Source organism: Lipotes vexillifer, unplaced genomic scaffold (assembly GCF_000442215.2).
Source record: "Lipotes vexillifer unplaced genomic scaffold, Lipotes_vexillifer_v1.1 scaffold645, whole genome shotgun sequence".
Taxonomy (NCBI): domain Eukaryota; kingdom Metazoa; phylum Chordata; class Mammalia; order Artiodactyla; family Lipotidae; genus Lipotes; species Lipotes vexillifer.
Genome location: NW_006777439.1, coordinates 1,727,594 through 1,748,628, shown reverse-complemented (window position 1 = coordinate 1,748,628; position 21,035 = coordinate 1,727,594). Strand labels below are relative to the sequence as shown.

Here is a 21,035-nt window from a genome sequence, read left to right as displayed (position 1 = left end):
TTTCTTTCTTCTTCTCTTGCTTTCTTCCCTTGTGATTTGATGAATATCTTTAATGTTATGTTTGGATTCCTTTGTTTTGTATGTGTGTTTTTGTTTTAGGTACCATGAGGTTCATATATAATGACCTGTGTATATAGCTGTTTTAAGTTGATGATCTTGTTTTAAGTTCAAACACTTTCTAAAAGCCCTACATGTTTAGCTCCCCCGTCATGTTTTATGTTTTGAATTTACATCCTTTTATTTTGTGTATCCCTTAACTACATAGATATAGATGATTTTACTACTTTTGCCTTTCGTCATTTCTACTAGCTTTATAAGTGATTGATCCACTACTTTCACTATATGTTTGTAGTGGTGAGATTGTTTCTTCAGAATTTTCTTACTTCTAGTTGTGGCTTTTTCTTTTCCACTTAGAGAAGTCCCTTTAACATTTCTGGTAAGGTCAGTTTAGTGGTGATGAACTCCTCTAGCTTTTGCTGTGTATAAAACTCTACCTCTCTTTCAATTCTGAATGATAACCTTGATGGGTAGAGTATTCTTGGTTGTTTCTTTTTTTCTCCAGTACTTTAAACATATTGTGCCACTCCCTTTTGGCCTGCAAAGTTTCTGCTGAAAAGTCAGCTCATAGTCTTATGGGGGCTCTCTTATGTATAACTAGTTGTTTTTCTCTGCTGCTTTTAAGATTCTCTCACTATCTTTCTCTTTTGACATTTTAAGTATAATTTGTCTTGATGTGGACCTCTTTGGGTTCATCTTGTTTGGGACTGTCTGTGCTTCCAGGACCTGGATGTCTGTTTCCTTCCTCACATTGGGGAAGTTTTCAGCTATTATTTCTTCAGATAACTTCTCTGCCCCTTTCTCTCTCTCTCTTCCTTCTGGAGTTCATGTAATGCAAATGTTAGTATGCTTGATGTTGTCCCAGAGGTCCCTTAAACTATTCTCATTTTTCTGAGTTGTTTTTCTTTTTTCTGTTCAGTTTGGGTGATTTCCACTACTCTGTCTTTCAGATCACTAGTCTATTCTTCTGTATCATCTAATCTTCCATTGATTCCCTCTAGTGTGTTTTTCATCTCAGTTATTATATTCTTCAGCTCTGATTTTTTAAAGTATTTTCTTACTCTGCTGAAGTTTGCACTGTGGTCATCCATTCTTCTCCTGAGTTTCATGAGCATCTTTATGATCATTACCTTGAACTCTTTATCAGATAGATTGTTTATCTCCATTTCATTTAGTTTCTGAGAGTGGTCTTGTTCTTTCATTTGGAACATACTTTTCTGTCTTCTCACTTTGCCTAATTCTCTGTGTTTATTTCTTTGTATCAGGTAGGCCCATTACATTTCCTGATCTTGGAGAAGTGGTCTTATGTAGGCAGTGTCCTGGGGCCCAGGCACATGCTCTCTTCTGTGCACCAGAGCCAGATGCTTCAGGGGTGTATCCTGTGTGGGCTGTGTGCACCTTTCTCTTGTTGCGGGGCTAACTGCTGTGGGTTTGCTGGTATGTGGGGCTGGCCCCTGGGCCCAGCTGGCTGAGAGGACCTGCTTTGTGCTATTACAGGGGATACATTGGTGGGTGGTGCAGGCCCCCCAGCACATCTGGCTGTGAGGCCTGGTGGCAGGCAACTGATGTGAGCACACTAGTAGGCGAGGCAGGCCCCTGGTGCTAATAGGCTCGAGGGAGGATTCCAGAGCATGCCTGCCAGTTCTGGTGTCATCTAGGTAATATGAGATCACATTAGTGGCTGCTGCCAACATCTCAGTCCCCAAGGGGAGTCCCAGCAGGAGGCTTTCTAAGATCAGCAAGTAGGTCTGACCCTGGCACCTTTCACACTGCTGCCTTTCTGCTTGAATTCAGATTGAGTGAGTTTTTGCCTGCACCCTTTAAGAGCAGTCTCAGCTTCCTACAGCCCTCTGGCTCTCCAAAATGTGAACCCTGCTGGTTTTCAAAGTCATACATTTTGGGGGCTCATTTTGGTGCAGGACCCCTGGGCTGGGGAGCCCAGTGTGGGGATTGGACTCCTCAGTCCTTGGGGAGGACCTCCTTTTTAAGGTTTTAATTGGTATATGGGAATAAATTTGACTTGTATGTACTAATTTCTGATTTATTCATTTGTTTTTGTTTTTTCCAGTAAATGTTTATTGAGTATGTGCTGTTTTAGGCCCTGAGGTCATAGTAGTAAAACAAAAGAAACAAACAAAAAAATCTCCCTTTGTTCATGTTGTGGGGGTAGACAATTTTATCTATCAGTTTATCTGTATAGTGTTAGATGGAGGAAAATGAAGAAAGGATGATGTATAGGGACTGTCTTGAGTGAGGATGGGTTGAAGCGTTAAATAGGGTTGTCAGGGAAGGCCACATTGATAAGGTGACCTTTGATCAAAGTCATGAAAGAGGTGAGGGAATGAGTCATGCAGGTATCTGAGGGAAGTACATTCCAGACAGAAGGATCAGTAAGTGCAGAGATTGAGTAGAGAGTATGCCCAGATTACTCTAGAAATAGCGTGGAGGCCAGTATGGCTGGACTGGATTGAACAATGGGGAGAATAGTAGGAGAGACAGTAAGAGAGGTAGCAAAGGATCATATCATGTGGGGTCTTGTAGAATGTAGACCACTGTAAGAACTTCAGTTTTCAGTTTTTAAAAAATTTTGTTTTTTGTTTTGAGCAGAGGATTGACATGATTTAAATTATGTTTTAAAAGGAAGGTGACTGTGTTGAGGCTGCAAAGGAAGCAAAGGTGGAAGCAGGGAAAGTACTTAGGAAGCTCTTGCAGTTATCTAGGAAAGCACTGATGGTGGCTTGAACCTTTGTTTAGTAACATAAGAGGTGGTTTAAGATTCTGTATATATTTTAAAGTTGGAACCTAAAAGATTTCCTGATGGATTGGATATTGGGTCAGAGACAGAGGACTCAGAGGTGACCTTCAGGATTTTGGCCTGAGTAACTGGGAAGATAGAGTTTCCATTTATTGAGATGGTAGAAATTACAAGAGGAGCACTTTTTGGATGGGGTTTCAGATGAGGTGGTGAAGAATAGGGTTTGATTTTGGATATGTATGTTTGAGATGCCTATTAGACAGATGTCCAAGTGGGGATTCTAAGGACGTAGTTGAATATGAGTCTGGCAAACAGGAATTATGTGGATTGGAGATACAAATTTGGGTGTCATCAGTATTTGGATGGTATCTACTAAAACCATGAAACCGGATGAGATTATCAGGGATGTAAATGTGGAGAAAGAAGAGAAAAGGACCAAGGCCACCCTAGGGTACTCTAGCATTAAGATATTTGGAGTAATGAAGAAGAACCAGAAAAAGAAAGTGAGAAAAAGTGGTCAGTGAGATAGGAAATCCCAAGAGTGTGTGGTGTCCTGGACACTAATTGAAGTTTCTGGGTCATGGTCATCTGTGACACATACTGCTGCCACGTAAGTTGAGGGTCGAAAATTGACCATAGGTTTTAGCAATGTTGAAGAACTTGGTGACCTTGAGAAGAATAGTTTTGGTAGAGGAATGGAGTAAAAGCCTGTTTAGAGTAGATTTAAGAAAGTAAGGGAGTAGAGAAGTGGTAGACAATGAGAAGAGGCAGTTCTTTTGAGTAAAGGGAATTGAGAAAATGGGTAGCTGGAGGGGGAAGCATTTTGTGTGTATGAGTGAGCAGGATGTATGAAAGAAATGATAGCATGTGCATGTTTATGTGCTACTGGGAATGGCCTAGAAGACATGGAATAATTGATGATGGAGAGAGTGGGGACAATTGATGGAGAACCATCCATGAGGAGGCAAGAAGGGATGGGATTTCGTGTACAAGTGCGTCTTGTACCAGTGAAATTAACAAAAGGAGAGTCAGTTATATCCTGCCACAGCTAAGTTTGAAATCAAAAAGTATTGAAAAAAAGTTAATGGTCCTAGCAAGTGATTTACAACTTCTTATTTAAGTAGGTTTTTAGAGTTTACTCACTTGTGTTCCATGGCAGATATGGAAGATTAAAGTAGAAGTCCTGAATCTTTTTTGCTCTTAATAGTAAGTGGAATGACACTTCATACTTTGCTGTTTTGGGGGATGTACATTTGATAAAGAAAATCTGCGAAAACATAAAATAGCAAATGCACTTTTTTGGGTGTTCTTACATGTTATAGCTATACTGTTGTAGTTATCTATTGTATTACAAACCACTCCAAAACTTAGTGGCTTAAAATAGCATTCATTTGTTTTGCTCATGAATTTACAATTTCGGCAGAGTTTGGTAGAAACATCTCATCTCTACCCCACATGGGTTGGAGCTACCTGATTGGGGATGGAGGATCTACTACCAGGATGGCTTACTCAAATGACTGACAAATTGGTGCTGGCCACTGGTTCCTCTCCACATGGACCTCTCTAATGGAGCCACTTGGACCTGCTTCTAATGTGGTGCTGGGTTCTAAGAGCAAGCCACCCAAAAGACAGAAAGTAGTTTTGAAAGCTGGCACACCTGTATTCTCTTGGTCAAACAGCAGTATTACAGATTCAAGGGAGGGGACATAGGCATTCTCCTTCTCTCATATGAATGAAGGTGACTCAAGTAATTTTGGCCTCTTATTTTACAACTGCCACATATACCTTAATACAGGTAACAAAGGCATTTCTATCCCCAGCCATTTTTCTGTGTTCATATTAAATGACAACATTACCATGAAACCTTTCTTCATCCCATAGCTGATTTTAATATCCCCCTTTCTGAACCCTTCATGGTACTTTGTTTCCTTTTTTTGTGGCACTTAACCTTGTATTAGTGTATGTTATAATTTTGTGTTATCTTTGCTTGCCACCTTTATATTGCAACTCTGAATTCCACTCAGTAGTGCTTTACTCATAGTGGTTGCTTAATAAGTGTGTTGTCAAAAGAAATAAAAGGAAACTTTTTTTAAGACTTCACAAATTTTGTTTAAATGTTATAAAAAAGTGATTAACCAAATGAGACCTTGGAGAACTGCAAGGTGCAGGTTGTTTAAAATTGAGAGAGGTAGGAGACAAACTAGAGTAGAAATAAGTCATCAAGGTGATGAAGAAAAATGTTTCGATAAATTAAGAGTACATTTTGCTTAATAGTTCTTTAAAAAGCAGAGCAACAAAAAAGTAAACTCAACTAAAGGCTGGCAAGTGGTATATGTTATTAGAAAATTTTCTGCTTGAAGATAGCTTTTTTGTATGGTCTCCTGAAATTAGGCTGAAATTCTCAATGTAGCAGGCAACAAAAATTCAGTTGATTAACAGTCTTATTCCATGTACAGCCTTACTTATTCTTGCATGTAACATAACATTTATATTTTCTGGAGATGAGGACATGGATGTGTTTGGGAGGCCTTTATTCTGCCTACTGTACCACGTAAGTTGGGTAATAGGCAGTTGGAAGTTCGTTATTAAAGTGCAGGAGGAACATAAATTTGTTTCATAGACTTTATTAAGCTCATACTCTGTGCCAGTACCTTGCCACATCCTGGGGCTATAAAGATGCAGTTCCTGTCTATTAGCTCTTGGTTAAAAAAGTTATGCATATGTAAATAATCTTAACATACCAAGGACCACGGTGAAGGTCGTCACGAATCACAGTGCATATGTTTTAATAACAATTTGCTTTGAGAACATGGTGGGAAAGGACTCTTCAGGTCTACTCTAAGGTACCAAGAAGAGACCTTGGTACCTTGAGGGACTGCAGATAGTGCCATATGCCTGAAAAAAGGGGGGTAGGGTTTATGTGAGGGAGGGATAATTATGAAGGATTTTGTATGCAGCATTACAGACTTTATCTTATATGCAACATGGGAACCACTGGAGGCTTTGCATTTTAGAAAGAACAGCTTTTGTTTGTTTGGTTTTGGTTTTCTCTTTTTTGTAACATGGAGAATGGATTGGAGAGAGCAAGGCTGAACACATGGGTATCAATTAGATTACCAACTAATATAGGTAAGAGACAAGGGCCTACACTAGATAGCTTATTGCAAAGAAGTTGAAAAGGGAAGAGATTTAAGAGATAATTCAGATTTAAGAATAGATTGATAGGACTTGATGGCTATTAGATTTGGAAAGTGTGGAGTCGAAGGAGGAGTAAAGATTTTTAGCTTGAGCAACTGGTTAGATGTTAGTGTTATAAGCAAGATAAGGAACATAAGAATCAGAGTAGTAGGTTTGTGTTGAAGATAATGACTTTGCTTTTGGATCTGTTGAGTGAGAGTTAAATCCAGGTGATATGGTTTATAGGTAGTTAATTATTTCAAATGGAGCTTAGAAAAAAGTTGAGGTTATAGATACAGATTAGGAGTCATTGGGAAGCATAGGTGATATTTATTGAAACCGTGGGATCGAGTGAAATTGCCCAGGGAGAGAAAATAGAGTAGGAGGACCTGTAAGAACAGCTGTCCCCAACCTTTATGGCACCAGGGACAGGTTTCGTGGAAGACAATTTTTCCACAGACCGGGGTAGGATAGGGGGTCGGGGTATGATTCAGGTGATAATGCAAGCGATGGGGATTGGCAGATGAAGCTTCACTCGCTCGCCCGCCACTCACCTCCTGCTGTGCGGCCCGGTTCCTAACAGGCCGTGGACCGATACTGGTCTGCGACCCTGTGGTTGGGGACCCCTGTATAAGAACATTAACATTTAAGTGTAGATGGAGAAAGAGGAGCCCAGGAAAAAGAAGAAATGATCAAAGTTAAAAGCAGAACTAAACTGGCATCTAGAAAGCTGAAGTGTAAGTAGGGATGATATCCATTGTCATATTCTGCAAAGGGTCAAGTAAGTAGAAGACAGATGAGGCCCTTGTTCTTTTTAACAACCATGGAGGTAAGTATTCTCATTATGTGAGGAAGCTGAACTGAGAGATGTCAACTTGGAAAAGGCTGCATGCACATCTAATAAACAGGGTGGAGCTAAAATTTAAATCAAGACAGTTTGATTTCAGAATCTATGCTTTTAACAACTATCTTATTTTATTATTTTAAACTTTGTTTTCTTCCTTTTGTTAATCATAAAATAGTAGTTTTTAATCTCATTTTGAGTCTGCTTCATTTTGAATTTAAAATTATAGACATGTCCTCTTACTTGGTATGATTTTTATTGAATATAAGGATGTTAAAACATCCTCTGGCCAAGAGGTGGCTTTATGGGACAGTCCTTATACTTAACCAGACTGACATAGAATGCTTGCTAAATCTTTTGGGGGGATGGTATTTTACATTTAAATGTGGGAAATGTTCAATATAACCGATATGACTACTTTGTTGAGTACTAGAAACTTTTTAAGAGAATTATAATACAAAGCATTTGTAAGTGCCATGTAGCTAAAAGTAGATAAATCTTACATATTTTAAATTGAGACTACCAGAATATTCCATAACACTTTACCAAATATAGATTTGGTATTGTATTGCTAGCTATTTTCAACCATTGTCATGGTAACTCTTTGTTACCTGCTTTTCCTTTGTAAACATTGAAACTTTTTCTCCCTTTCCTGACTCTTATGTATCAGTTTTCCCTTTTGTCTGCCTAATTTTAGATTTAGAAATTATTAAGCCACATCTCTTTTATGGAATGCTAGATATGGTGTTCTTTGTTAAATAGTTAGTTATAGACCTTACCTTTCAGTAGCATACGAGTGATGTTAAAAAAAGAGTGCCTTAGTTAATTTTCACTGGGTATATTCACACTCAGAGGATGCAGTCTCAAGTCTTTGTTCAAGAAGTGAAAGGATAATAGTAACTTTTAAGATAGTCTAATAAATGTTACGCATTTATTTATCTGGAAGAAAAATGTAATTTTTGAGTTATGTTTTACCTACCTAAAAATCTGCTAAAGAAATGATTTACAATATTTGATGCCTTGTTTTTTTAAATTAATTCCAGTGACCAGATCTTTATGTGATTTCATTGATCTCAGTACCTTTTGCAGCATTTAATGGCTTTTCTAATGTGTAACCATCTTTTAAGGTGTTCCTTGTGAATAAAAGATAATTAAGTGACCAGCTAACTTGCAGGAGTTATTAAGATACACTTAGTCTAGGTAAAATCTGAAGTTTTCTATAAACTGTAAGGAAAATAGCCAAATATAAGGGCAGTTCCATTTATATAATGATGACATGCTTGTAATTTATTATTGCAGTGGCTAGGTTAGAGATTAAATTAAGAACCAATGGAAAATCAGTTGGTCCCACTAATTACAGATAAATGGTGATTTGAAATACTTAGCTGTATGAAAACACTGTCATCTGAAATATGTATTCAATAAATGTGAACTATCAACTTACAGATATTATTTTACTTAATTCTCGTAACAATTCTGAGTTAGGATATTATTATCCTAATTTTACAGATAAAGAGACAGAGACTGAGTGAAGTTAGCCCATCTGTGGTCTTGTAGCTGCAACCAGGATTCTAACCAAACCTTTTTTGACCGCAGGGCCCAGGTTCTTAACTAGTAGACTAGATTATAGTAAACTGAAATCTGATGCTCAAGCTGTACTTTTGATTGCAATGAACTTTTCATGAAAATCTTTAACTGTCAAATAGAGTCCAAATCTAAACTATTTTGCTTCTGGAAGTATGCATTTTTTTACCAGTCATGCCAATTAAAATTTAACTTCTTTAATTTTAACCTACAGTTTCAGGATTTGTGATAATTTAAGGTGATATGTAGAATTAAAAAGCTAGAAGTGCATCTTTATTTGAGCTCTTACCATCGACATTCAAGGAAGATATTGGTGGGTATGGGGAATGACAGAATTGAATTTTATGTTATCGAGTAGGCAGGGGATCATGAAACTTTCTGTAAAGCACCGGATAGTAAATATAGTAAATGGCTTTGAGAGCCATATGGTCTCTGTTGTAACTATGCAACTCTTCTAAAGTAGCCATAGACAGTATGTAAACAACAGCGTTATTGTGTTTCAAAAAGAGGCAGCAGCCTGGATTTGGCACATTTGTCCACTCTTGTAATTTTTACAAGAAAAAGATAAGATTTGTTTATGATAATATATTGTTTATGCAGAGTGGAAGTTTTCCTTTGTAAACTGTATTGGCAAAAAAAGTTTACCCAAAAAGATAGCAATAGTATAAAGGAGAATGGGAAGCTAATGGTACCTAATAGTAAAGAATACTTTTTCAGCATTTCTATGACTACTTTAATTACTTCATAAATACTTGATAATTACAGAATATACTTATTTACTCATTTCTTAGCATTACCATTTTTTTATCTTGAAAAAACAATTCTCCAGTTTTCACTGGCGTTTTCACTAATTCTGATAAACTTTCTTTATCATAACTTGGGAAGGATTATTGTAAAAAGATATGATGCATAACTGGGTGACGATTTTATTTTATTTGAATTTATTTTGGAAAATAATATCAGCAGGTAGACTTAGATCAAGGCTTGTTGTGTAAATATATACATGTAGTTGAATTGTAGGTTCAGAAGTGGAGTACTCTACAGTCAGCTTTCAGTGTCACGTTTTATAGATTTCTTATTACAAGTAGTTTTGACCCTACAGATGCTTTCTAGTGCCACAAAACATTATTAAATGTAAGTCATTTGTGATATTGACTAATGGTGGTATGTTGGATGTTGAACCTAATACATACTTTTTATTCTTATTCTCAGAGATTCGTCAGCGACCTGCAGCTCAAAGAAACCTTTCTCCAGCACCAGCAGGCTCTAGCCAGGGCTCTCCCCGCAAAGTTCCAGTATCTCCTGGACCACCAAAGGACACTTCGGCCCCTGGTGGACCCCCAGAAAGAACTGTTATTCCAGCGCTGTCGTCAAATGTGTTACCAAGACGTTTTGGATCCCCTGCTACTTCAGTGCCTGGAATGGGTAAACAGAGCACTTAATGTTATTTACAGTTTATATTGTTTTCTCTGGTTACCAATAAAAAGGACCATTTTCAGACAATATGGAAATGGCATTTCATTTGGAAATAGCAGAGCAGTTATCTGATTAAGCAGGAGTTCCATATTCAATTAGCCATAACTCTTTACAGCTGGCACCTTGTGATACTGAAACCTATTTCTTGAGCTCATTTAACTGTTATGGCTTCTTTGTTTAAATGGCAATAAAACTTTGTAGTATTCTGTAGTCAACAGTATAGCATATCTTTTTATATTCAGCTTTAGAATGGTCCCAGATTTATATAAAATGACGATAGAAGAGAACATTTTTGGGATATATTCGTGGTTTTTGCTAGCCCCTTCATATTTTAAAATATGACAATTACTTAACATATTTCAGGAAGAATATTCATGTGTTGTGGTGTATAATACTACTAATGTTAATGTGGGCTTGGTAGATTTTTCTTTTTTTAAGCCATAGAACCTTAGTATTTTCTGAAAGATACTTTAACATAAAGTTCTATTGAATTAATAACATACTGCCTTTACTACTATTTCATTTCTTTGGATTCTCTTTTTTCAGTGCTGTAGATCTCTAGGGGAAGACCCCATTTTTGGAATGTAATAGATTATATTACCCTGCAGCTTTCTTTTGGAGTGTGATTGGGACATGGAAGTCCACTACATCAGCAGATCACATTAGTTTATGTAGATTTCCATGTCTGATTATTGAATATGATAGTAAATTATTTATCTTATTTTAGAATATTTAATTTTAATTTTGATTACTTTCATATTTCATGACTAATTACATATAATTTATAATGATTTTGAGGCTAGTTAGTAGTTGATATCAGGTATTCAGGGCACTTATGTAATAAAATCAATAAGCAATCTAAATGTTACTAATGCAGTAGACATTTTTTCCTGCTTTTTCTTCAAAAAAAGCAGCATAAGATTTTAGAAAACTAGAAAACTATTAATTTATAAATACATTAAGAAATCTAGCTACAAATGAAATGAATACAAAACATAACTTTTAATTATTGGTTATTGAAAAAATACTTTTAAACTTGACGTATAATGATGTCACTCAAGGCAGCCATATATTTTGTGAAGTTGAGTAAATTAAAGTGATTGAAAATTATTCATCTTTCAGTTGTTATCTAGTTGATCCAAGATACCCATATTTGTAAAGTAAAGCTCTTAGTTGTTTAGCGAAAGAACATTTTTTTGTGAGAATGCATGAGTTATATACATTTGTGTAACTAGTTTTAAAGAAATTAAAGTTTAGCAATTTATATAAAATAATAAAAATTATATACTAGCACATGTAAGAACAGGATTATAGCAGGAGCAATGGCCTACCATTTCATGATCATGTAAATATAACATATTTTACTGAAGTTTTTAATTAGTTTCTGTGTAAAAGACTTTGTATTTAAGTTGTACATTGCCAAAAGTATGAATGAGTTAAGTGATTTCTTACAGAGAAGATTAATAATTCATATTTCCATTATGCCATATTTGTGGAAGAGAATCAATTTAATGTGTATTACCACAGGGCTCCCATATGTTTGGAAATTAATAACCAGCAGGTACTTGATAATTTGCCAAGCTGTGTAAAAATGACCAGTATTCCTACAATGATTGCTCTTGATGTTTTTATTAATTACTGTTACCCGTAACAGCATGAATACAAAGATGTGTTATTTTAAAAGTTATTAGTATGCAAGGGAGTTAAGATAGTTTTATGAAATCTGTTGTTTTATTTATCCAGATTCCTTTCTGGACATTTTCATTTTAAACATGTAGAAGTAAAATACTCCAGCAAAAGTTAAGTTGGCTTAAATGCTTTCAAAATCTAATTTGGCATGTTTATTCAAGTTGAAAATTTGGTAGTGAGGGATGACACTTAATGTCTACATTCAAGTTAATGTTTTGATGATAATGATTGAATGTTGTTAGTACAACTATACCAATAACTGATGAAATCTGAAAAATGTACTTGATTTGTAATGCTAAAAACTTATTCTAGAACCTAAATTTCATTTACTAGCTATAATTCTACATCATTTGCCTTTTTAAAGATGGTAACAACCTTTAGATTTGTGATTATTTACAAAGCAAATCTCTTTGTTTTCTTTTAACATATTAATATCATATTACTGCCCTAAAGCCATTTTTTAATGCTTTAAATATTTGTCACAGCCATTTTGAAAACCTTTTATGCATGTATTGCAGGGTTTATTCCAATAAGACCGCATTTTGTTTCAAAGTCTTCTACGAGGTCTCCACGTAACCTCCATTGCTGCCTATCTTACTCTTATCTGTCCTTGTTTTACAAAGGCAAACATCACATCTTATTTATTTTATTCTCTCACTTTCTTCTCAGTGCCTTCTGTGTAGTCTCTCAGTTCAGAGTATCTCCTGCACACAGTTCTGTTTCAGTTTTCAGAGACTGTGGAGTTAACAATTCATAAAGTTTGAATGTGCATTCTTTGTTTTTGTTGCTACTGTTTTTATATGATGTAATCATTAACTAAATTCTGGGTTATTCCTCCACTCCCCACTCTCTATTCATCTCCTCTGATACTGGCTAATTTATTACATGAACACAATGTATCTCTATTTATTTAGATCTTCTCTAGTTTCTCTCAACAATGTTTTGCAGTGTTCAGTATATAGGTTTTGCACCTTTTGGGGTTAAGCGTACATCTAATTTTTTCATGTTTTTATCATATTTTAAATGATATTTTATTAACTATTTCCATTGTTCATTGCTAACATATATAGAAATAGAGTTGATTTTTGTATATTGATCTTGTATCCTGTAATATTGCTAAACTCACTTGTTAGTTCTGATAGCTTTTTTTCTTATAGATTCCATAGTATTTTCTACATAGGCTGTCAGATTGTAAGTAAGGACAATTTTACTTCTTTTAAAATCTGGATTCCTTTCATTTCTTTTTCTTGCCTTATTATACTAGCTAGAACCTTTAGTGCAGTGTCAAATAGAAGTGGTGAGAGCAGACATCCTTGCCTTATTGCTGATCTTAGGAGGAGAGCATTTACTTTTTCTTCATTCAGCCTGATGTAAGCTATAGGGTTTTTTTTTTTAATAGATATCCTTCGTCAGATTGAGGAAGTACCCTTCCAATCCTAGTTACAAAGGTTTTTATCAGTAAAAGATGGTGGATTTTGTCAAATGCTTTTTCTGCATCTATTGAGATGCTCATGTAGGGTTTTAGTTTGTTTTTTTGTTTTAACATTCACTATTTCATATGGTGAAATACACTGATTGAGTTTTTAAAAATAAATTTATTTCTTTATTTTTGGCTGCATTGGGTCTTTGTTGCTGTGTGTGGCCTTTCTCTAGTTGCGGCAAGTGGGGGCTTCTCATTGTGGTGGTTTTCTCTTGCTGCGGAGCACAGGCTCTAGGCACAGGGGCTTTAGTAGTTGTGGCACGCAGGCTCTAGAGTGCAGGCTCAGTAGTTGTGGCACACGGACTTAGTTGCTCTGCGACATGTAGGATCTTCCCAGACCAGGGATCGAATCCATGTCCCCTCCATTGGCAGGTGGATTCTTAATCACTGCTCCACCAGGGAAGTCCCTGATTGTTTTTTTGTTTTTTTGTTTTTGCGGTATGCGGGCCTCTTACTGCCGTGGCCTCTCCCGTCGCGGAGCCCAGGCTCCAGACGCGCAGGCTCAGCGGCCATGGCCCACAGGCCCAGCCACTCCATGGCACGCGGGATCCTCCCAGACCGGGGCACGAACCCGTGCCCACTGCATCGGCAGGCGGAATCCCAACCACTGTGCCACCAGGGAAGCCTCCTGATTGGTTTTTTTAACATTGATTTTTTAGATGTTAAACCACCTAGCTTTCCTGAGGTAAATTTCACTTGGTCATGATGTTTTATTATTTTATATATATTGTTGGGTTCAATTTGCTAAAATTTTGTTAGAAATATTTACATCAATTTTCCTTAGGGATATTGGTCTGTAGTTTTGTTTTTGTTTTTTCTTGTAATTTTTTTTTCTGGTTTTGGTATCAGAGTAATGCTGGCCTCACTATGAGAAGGTATTTTCTCATCTTTAATTTTATGGACAAGTTTGTGTAGAAATGGTATTATTTCGTTCTTCGAATTTTATTTTTTAATAGAACGCGTTCTATTAGTTATCTATTTTATACATATTAGTGTGTATATGTCAATCCCAATCTCCCAATTCATCACACCCCCTCCCACACACCAGCTTTCCCCCCTTGGTGTCCATACATTTGTTCTGTACATCTGTGTCTCTATTTCTGCCATGCAAACCGGTTCATCTGTACCATTTTGCTAGATTCCACATATATACGTTAATATACAATATTTGTTTTTCTTTTTCTGACTTACTTCACTCTGTATAACAGTCTCTAGGTCCATCCACGTCTCTACAAATGACCAAATTTCGTTCCTTTTTATGGCTGATATTCCATTCTATATATGTACCACATCTTTATCCATTTGTCTGTCAGTGGGCATTTAGGTTCTTCCATGACCTGGCTATTGTAAATAGTGCTGCAGTGAACATTGGGGTGCATGTATCTTTTTGAGTTATGGCTTTCTCTGGGTATATGCCCAATAGTGGGATTGCTGGGTCATATGGTAATTCTATTTTTAGTTTTTTAAGGAACCTCCATACTGTTCTCCATAGTGGCTGTATCGATTTACATTCCCACCAACAGTGCAAGAGGGTTCCCTTTTCTCCACACCCTCTCCAGCATTTGCTGTTTGTAGATTTTCTGATGATGCCCATTCTAACTGGTGTGAGGTGATACCTCATGGTACTTTTGATTTGCATTTCTCTAATAATTAGTGATGTTGAGCAGCTTTTCATGTGCTTATTGGCCATCTGTATGTCATCTTTGGAGAAATGTCTATCTGGTCTTTTGCCCATTTTTTTATTGGGTTGTTTGTTTTTTGTAATATTGAGCTGCATGAGCTCTTTATATATTTTGGAGATTAATCCTTTGTCTGTTGATTCATTTGCAAATATTTTCTCCCATACTGAAAGTTGTCTTTTCATCTTGTTTGTAGTTTCCTTTGCTTTGCAAAAACTTTTAAGTTTCATTAAGTCCCATTTGCTTATTTTTGTTTTTATTTCCATTACTCTAGGAGGTGGATCAAAAAAGATCTTGCTGTGATTTATGTCATAGAGTCTTCTTCCTATGTTTTCCTGTAACGGTTTTATAGTCTCTGGTCTTATATTTAGGTCTCTAATCCATTTTGAGTTTATTTTTGTGTATGGTGTTAAGGAGTGTTCTAATTTAATTCCTTTACATGTAGCTGTCCTGTTTTCCCAGCACCACTTATTGAAGAGACTGTCTTTTCTCCATTGTATATTCCTGCCTCCTTTATCAAAAATAAGGTGACCATATGTGCGTGGGGTTTATCTCTGGGCTTTCTATCTTGTTCCATTGATCTATGTTTCTGTTTTTGTGCCAGTACCATATTGTCTAGATTACTGTAGCTTTGTAGTATAGTCTGAAGTCAGGGAGTCTGATTCCTCCAGCTCCGTTTTTTTCCCTCATGACTGCTTTGGCTATTCGGGGTCTTTTGTGTCTCCATACAAATTTAAAGATGATTTGTTCTTGTTCCGTAAAAAATGCCATTGGTAATTTGATAGGGATTGCATTGAATCTGTAGATGGCTTTGGGTAGTATAGTCATTTTCACAATATTGATTCTTCCAATGCAAGAACATAGTATATCTCTCCATCTGTTGGTATCATCTTTAATTTCTTTCATCAGTGTCTTATAGTTTTCTGCATACAGGTCTTTTGTCTCCATAGGTAGGTTTATTCCTAGGTACTTTATTCTTTTTGTTGCAGTGGTAAATGGGGGTGTTTCCTTAATTTCTCTTTCAGATTTTCCATCATTAGTATATAGGAATGCAAGAGATTTCTGTGCATTAACTTTGTATCCTGCAACTTTACCAAATTCATTGATTAGCTCTAGTAGTTTTCTGGTGGCATCTTTAGGATTCTCTAGGTATAGTATCATGTCATCTTCAAACAGTGACAGTTTTACTTCTTCTTTTCCAGTTTGTATTCCTTTTATTTCTTTTTCTTCTCTGATTTCCATAGCTAGGACTTCCAAAACTATGTTGAATGATAGTGGCAAGAGTGGACATCCTTGTCTTGTTCCTGATCTTAGAGGAAATGCTTTCAGTTTTTCACCATTGAGAATGATGTTTGCCGTGGGTTTGTCGTATATGGCTTTATTATGTTGAGGTAAGTTCCCTCTGCCCACTTTCTGGAGAGTTTTTATTATAAATGGGTGTTGAATTTTGTCAAAAGCTTTTTCTGCATCTATTGCGATGATCATATGGTTTTTATTCTTCAATTTGTTAATATGGTGTATCACATTGATTGATTTGCATATATTGAAGAATCCTTGCATTCCTTGGGTAAACCCCACTTGATCATGGTGTATGATCCTTTTAATGTGCTGTTGGATTCTGTTTGCTAGTATTTTGTTTGAGGATTTTTGCGTCTATGCTCATTGGTGATATTGGCCTGTAGTTTTCTTTTCTTGTGACATCTTTGTCTGGTTTTGGTATCAGGGTGATGGTGGCCTCATAGAATGAGTTTGGGAGTGTTCCTTCCTCTGCAAATTTTTGGAAGAGTTTGAGAAGGGTGGGTGTTAGCTCTTCTCTAAATGTTTGATAGAATTCACCTGTGAAGCCATCTGGTCCTGGACTTTTGTTTGTTGGAAGATTTTATACCACAGTTTCAGTTTCATTACTTGGGATTGGTCTGTTCATATTTTCTATTTCTTCCTGGTTCATTCTTGGAAGGTTATACCTTTCTAAGAATTTGTCAGTTTCCTCCAAGTTGTCCATTTTATTGGCACAGAGTTGCTTGTAGTAGTCTCTTAGGATGCTTTGTATTTCTGTGGTGTCTGTTGTAACTTCTCCTTTTTCATTTCTAATTTTATTGATTTGAGTCCTCTCCCTCTTTTGCTTGATGAGTCTGGCTAATGGTTTATCAGTTTTGTTTATCTTCTCAAAGAACGAGCTTTTAGTTTTATTGATCTTTGCTGTTGTTTTCTTTGTTTCTATTTCATTTATTTCTGCTCTGATCTTTATGATTTCTTTCCTTGTAGTAACTGTGGGTTTTGTTTGTTCTTCTTACTCTAGTTACTTTAGTTGTAAGGTTAGATTGTTTGAGATTTTTCTTGTTTCTTGAGGTAGCATTATATTGCTATAACCTTCCCTCTTAGAACTGCTTTTGCTGCATGCCATAGGTTTTGGATCATCGTGTTTTCGTTGTCATTTGTCTCTAGGTATTTTTTTGATTTTCTCTTTGATTTCTTCAGTGATCTCTTTGTTATTTAGTAACGTATTGTGTAGCCTCCCTGTGTCTGTGTTTTTTATGTTTTTTCCCCTTTAATTGATTTCTAATCTCATAGCGTTGTGGTCAGAAAAGATGCTTGATATAATTCCAATTTTCTTAAATTTACCAAGGCTTGATTTGTGACCCAAGATGTGATCTATCCTGGAGAATGTTCTGTGTGCATTTGAGAAGAAAGTGTAATCTGCTGTTTTTGGATGGAATGTCCTATAAATATCAATTAAATCTATCTGGTCTATTATGTCATTTAAAGCTTGTGTTTCCTTAGTAATTTTCTGTCTGGATGCTCTTTCCTTTGGTGTAAACAAGGTGTTCAAGTCCCCCACTATTATTGTGTTACTGTCGATTTCGTGTTTTAGAGCTGTTAGCATTTGCCTTATGTATTGAGGTGCTCCTATGTTGGGTGCATACATATTTATAATTGTTATATCTTCTTCTTAGATTGATCCCTTGGTCATTGCATAGTGTCCTTCCTTGACTCTTGTAACATTCTTTATTTTAAGGTCTATTTTATGTGATATGAGTATCGCTACTCCAGCTTTCTTTTGATTTCCATTTGCATGCAATATCTTTTTCCATCCCCTCACTTTCAGTCTGTATGTGTCCCTAGGTCTGAAGTGGGTCTCTTGTAGACAGTATATATACGGGTCTTGTTTTTGTGTCCCTTCAGCAAGCCTGTGTCATTTGGTTGGAGCATTTAATCCATTCACATTTAAGGTAATTATTAATATGTGTGTTCCTATTACCATTTTCTTAATTGTTTTGGGTTTGTTTTTGTAGGTCCTTTTCTTCTCTTGTGTTTCCCACTTAGACAAGTTCCTCTAGCATTTGTTGTAGAGCTGGTTTGGTGGTGCTGAATTCTCTTAGCTTTTGCTTGTCTGTAAAGTTTTTGATTTCTCAGTTGAATCTGAATGAGATCCTTGCTGGATAGAATAATCTTTGTTGTAGGTTCTTCCCTTTCATCACTTTAAGTACATGGTGCCACTTCCTTCTGGCTTGTAGAGTTTCTGCTGAGAAATCAGCTGTTAACCTTATGGGAGTTCCCTTGTATGTTATTTGTCATTTTTGCCTTGTTGCTTTTAATAATTTTTCTTTGTCTTTAGTTTTTGTCAATTTGATTACTATGTGTATTGGCATGTTTCTCCTTGGGTTTTTCCTGTATGGGACTCTCTGCACTTCCTGGACATGGGTGGCTATTTCCTTTCCCATGTTAGGGAAGTTTCCAACTGTAATCTCTTCAGATATTTTCTCGCGTCCTTTCTCTCTCTCTTCTTTTTCTGGGACCCCTATAATGTGACTGTTGGTGTGTTTAATGTTGTCCCAGGGGTCCCTTAGGCTGTCTTCATTTCTTTTCATTTTTTTTCTTTATTCTGTTCTGTGGCAGTGAATTCCACCCTTCTGTCTTCCAGGTCACTTATCTGTTCTTCTGCCTCAGTTATTCTGCTATTGATTCCTTCCATTGTATTTTTCATTTCAGTTATTGTATTGTTCATCTCTCTTTGTTTGTTCTTTAATTCTTCTAGGTCTTTGTTAAACATTTCTTTCATCTTCTGAGTCTTTGCCTCCGTTCTTTTTCCGAGGTCCTGGGTCATCTTCGCTATCATTATTCTGAATTCTTTTTCTGGATGGTTGCCTATCTCCACTTTACTTAATTGTTTTTCTGGGGTTTTATTTTGTTCCTTCATCTGGTACATAGTCCTCTGCCTTTTCATTTTGTCTTTCTGTGAATGTGGTTTTTGTTCCACAGGCTGCAGGATTGTAGTTCTTCTTGCTTCTTCTGTCTGTCCTGTGGTCTGGTATTATTTCTTAATAATAAATTAAAATTTTACAGGTTAAAGTACCTGGGCTTGGTGTTTTCTTTGTGGAAGGTTCTTTTTGCAACTAAAAATTCAGTTTTTTAAAGGAAAAACTACAGACTAATATCCCTCATGAACATGGATGCAAAAATTCTTAACAAAATTTTAACAAATTAAATAGTTATCTAATTCTTGTTGAGTGAATTGTGGTAGTTTGGTAGTCTTTTGAGGAATTTATTTCATCTAACTTATAGAATTTATTGGCATAAAGTTATTCATAATATACCCTTCTTATTCTTTTAATATCTTTAGTGTCTCGATTTATGTCATTTGTCTCATTTTGTTTTTTATATATTTATTTATTTATTTATTCATCTATTTATTTTTGGCTGCATTGGGTCTTCGTTGCTACGCACGAGCTTTCTCTAGTTGCAGCAAGTGGGGGCTGCTCTTTTTTGCAGTGTGCAGGCTCCTCACTGCAGTGGCTTTCTTGTTGTGGAGCATGGGCTTTTAGGTGCCTGGGCTTCGGTAGTTGTGGCGCATGGGCTCAGTAGTTTTTGCTCACACGCTTTAGACTGCAGGCTCAGTAGTTGTGGCTCACGAGCTTAGTTGCTTCTTGACATGTGGGATCTTCCTGGTTCAGGGCTCGAACCTGTGGCCCCTGCATTGTCAGATGGATTCTTAACCACTGCGCCACCAGGGAAGTCTGTCTCATTCTTAACGTTAGTATTTTGTATCTTCCTTTTTTTTTTTCCCTGATTAGTCTGGCTAGAGGTTTATCAATGCAACTGGTCTTCTGAAAGAACTAGCTTTTCTCTATTATTTTTGTATTTCCTCTTTTATTAATTCCCTCTCTGATCTTTATTATTTCCTTTATTCTGTTTACTTCAGGTTTCATTTGCTCTTTCCTTTGTGGTTCTTAAGGTGGAAGTTGAATTCATGGATTTTAGGCCTCTCCTGTTTTGTAGGTGTTTAGTGGTATAGTGTTTAGTGTTATAAGTTTTCCTCTAAGTATTGCTTTAGGTGCATGTCATAAATTTGACATGTTTTTTTGTTTGTTTTCATTCAGTTAAAAATGTTTTCTAATTTCTTTTTTGATTTTTCTTTAAAGCCTGGATTTTTTTATATGTCTATTATTTAGTCTCCAAAAATTTGGATATTTTCATGATGTCTTTTTGTTGCTGATTCCTAATTTAATTCTCTTGTTATCAGAAAACATACTTTGTATTATTGAATCTTCTTAAATGTATTGAGACTTGTTTTATACCTCATACCATCATTTGTCTTGGTGTATGTTTTATGTTCACTTGAAAGGAATATATATTCTGTTCCTGTTGGGTAGAATGGCTATAAATGTCAATTAGGTCAAGTTGGTAGTAGATAGTATTGTATGTCATTAATGATTTTCTGTCTGTTTGTTCTGTCAATTACTGAGAGAATGCTGTTGAAATCTCTGACTATAATTGTGTCTTTGTTTCTTTTTGTAGTTCTGTTAGTTTTTGAAGCTCTGTTATGATGCACATATATGTTTAGGATTATTATGTCTTCTTGATGAATTGACTCCTTGTCATTATGAAATTACCCTTTTTATCCTTGATTATATTCTTTGCTCCAGAATCTACTCTGATTGCTATTAATACAAGTGCTCCAGGTTTCTTTTGATTAGTGTTAGTGTATTTATATATTTTTCCTGTCATTTACTTTTAACCTGTTTGTGTCCTTATATTTAAAATGGGGTTTTTGTAAGCGGCATCTATTAGGTCTTGCTTTTTTATCCATTCTGACAATATTTGCCTTATAGTGAGGATGTTCAGGCCACATAACTTTAATGTAATGATTAGTATGTTTAGGTTTGAGTTTAAATCTTTTATTGTGCTATTTTTTTTTCCTATTTGTCCCATCTGTTCTGCTACCTTTCTCCTGTTTTCTGCCTTCTTGTGGGTTGAGTGTCTTATGATTCCATTTAATTCTTTTTGTTGCCTTAT

The 21,035-nt window shown here is 36.0% G+C and overlaps 1 protein-coding gene across 3 annotated transcripts in view; it reads left to right on the top strand.

The window, feature by feature from the left end:
* The window catches only part of LNPK (lunapark, ER junction formation factor), an 83,338-nt gene that overhangs the window by 49,451 nt on the left and 12,852 nt on the right, over positions 1 to 21,035 (top strand). For all 3 annotated transcript variants that reach the window (XM_007451082.1, XM_007451080.1, XM_007451081.1), the window contains one exon: positions 9,630 to 9,842. In XM_007451082.1, coding sequence (XP_007451144.1) covers positions 9,630 to 9,842 — 213 coding nt within the window. The remainder of the gene's footprint in view (positions 1 to 9,629; positions 9,843 to 21,035) is intronic.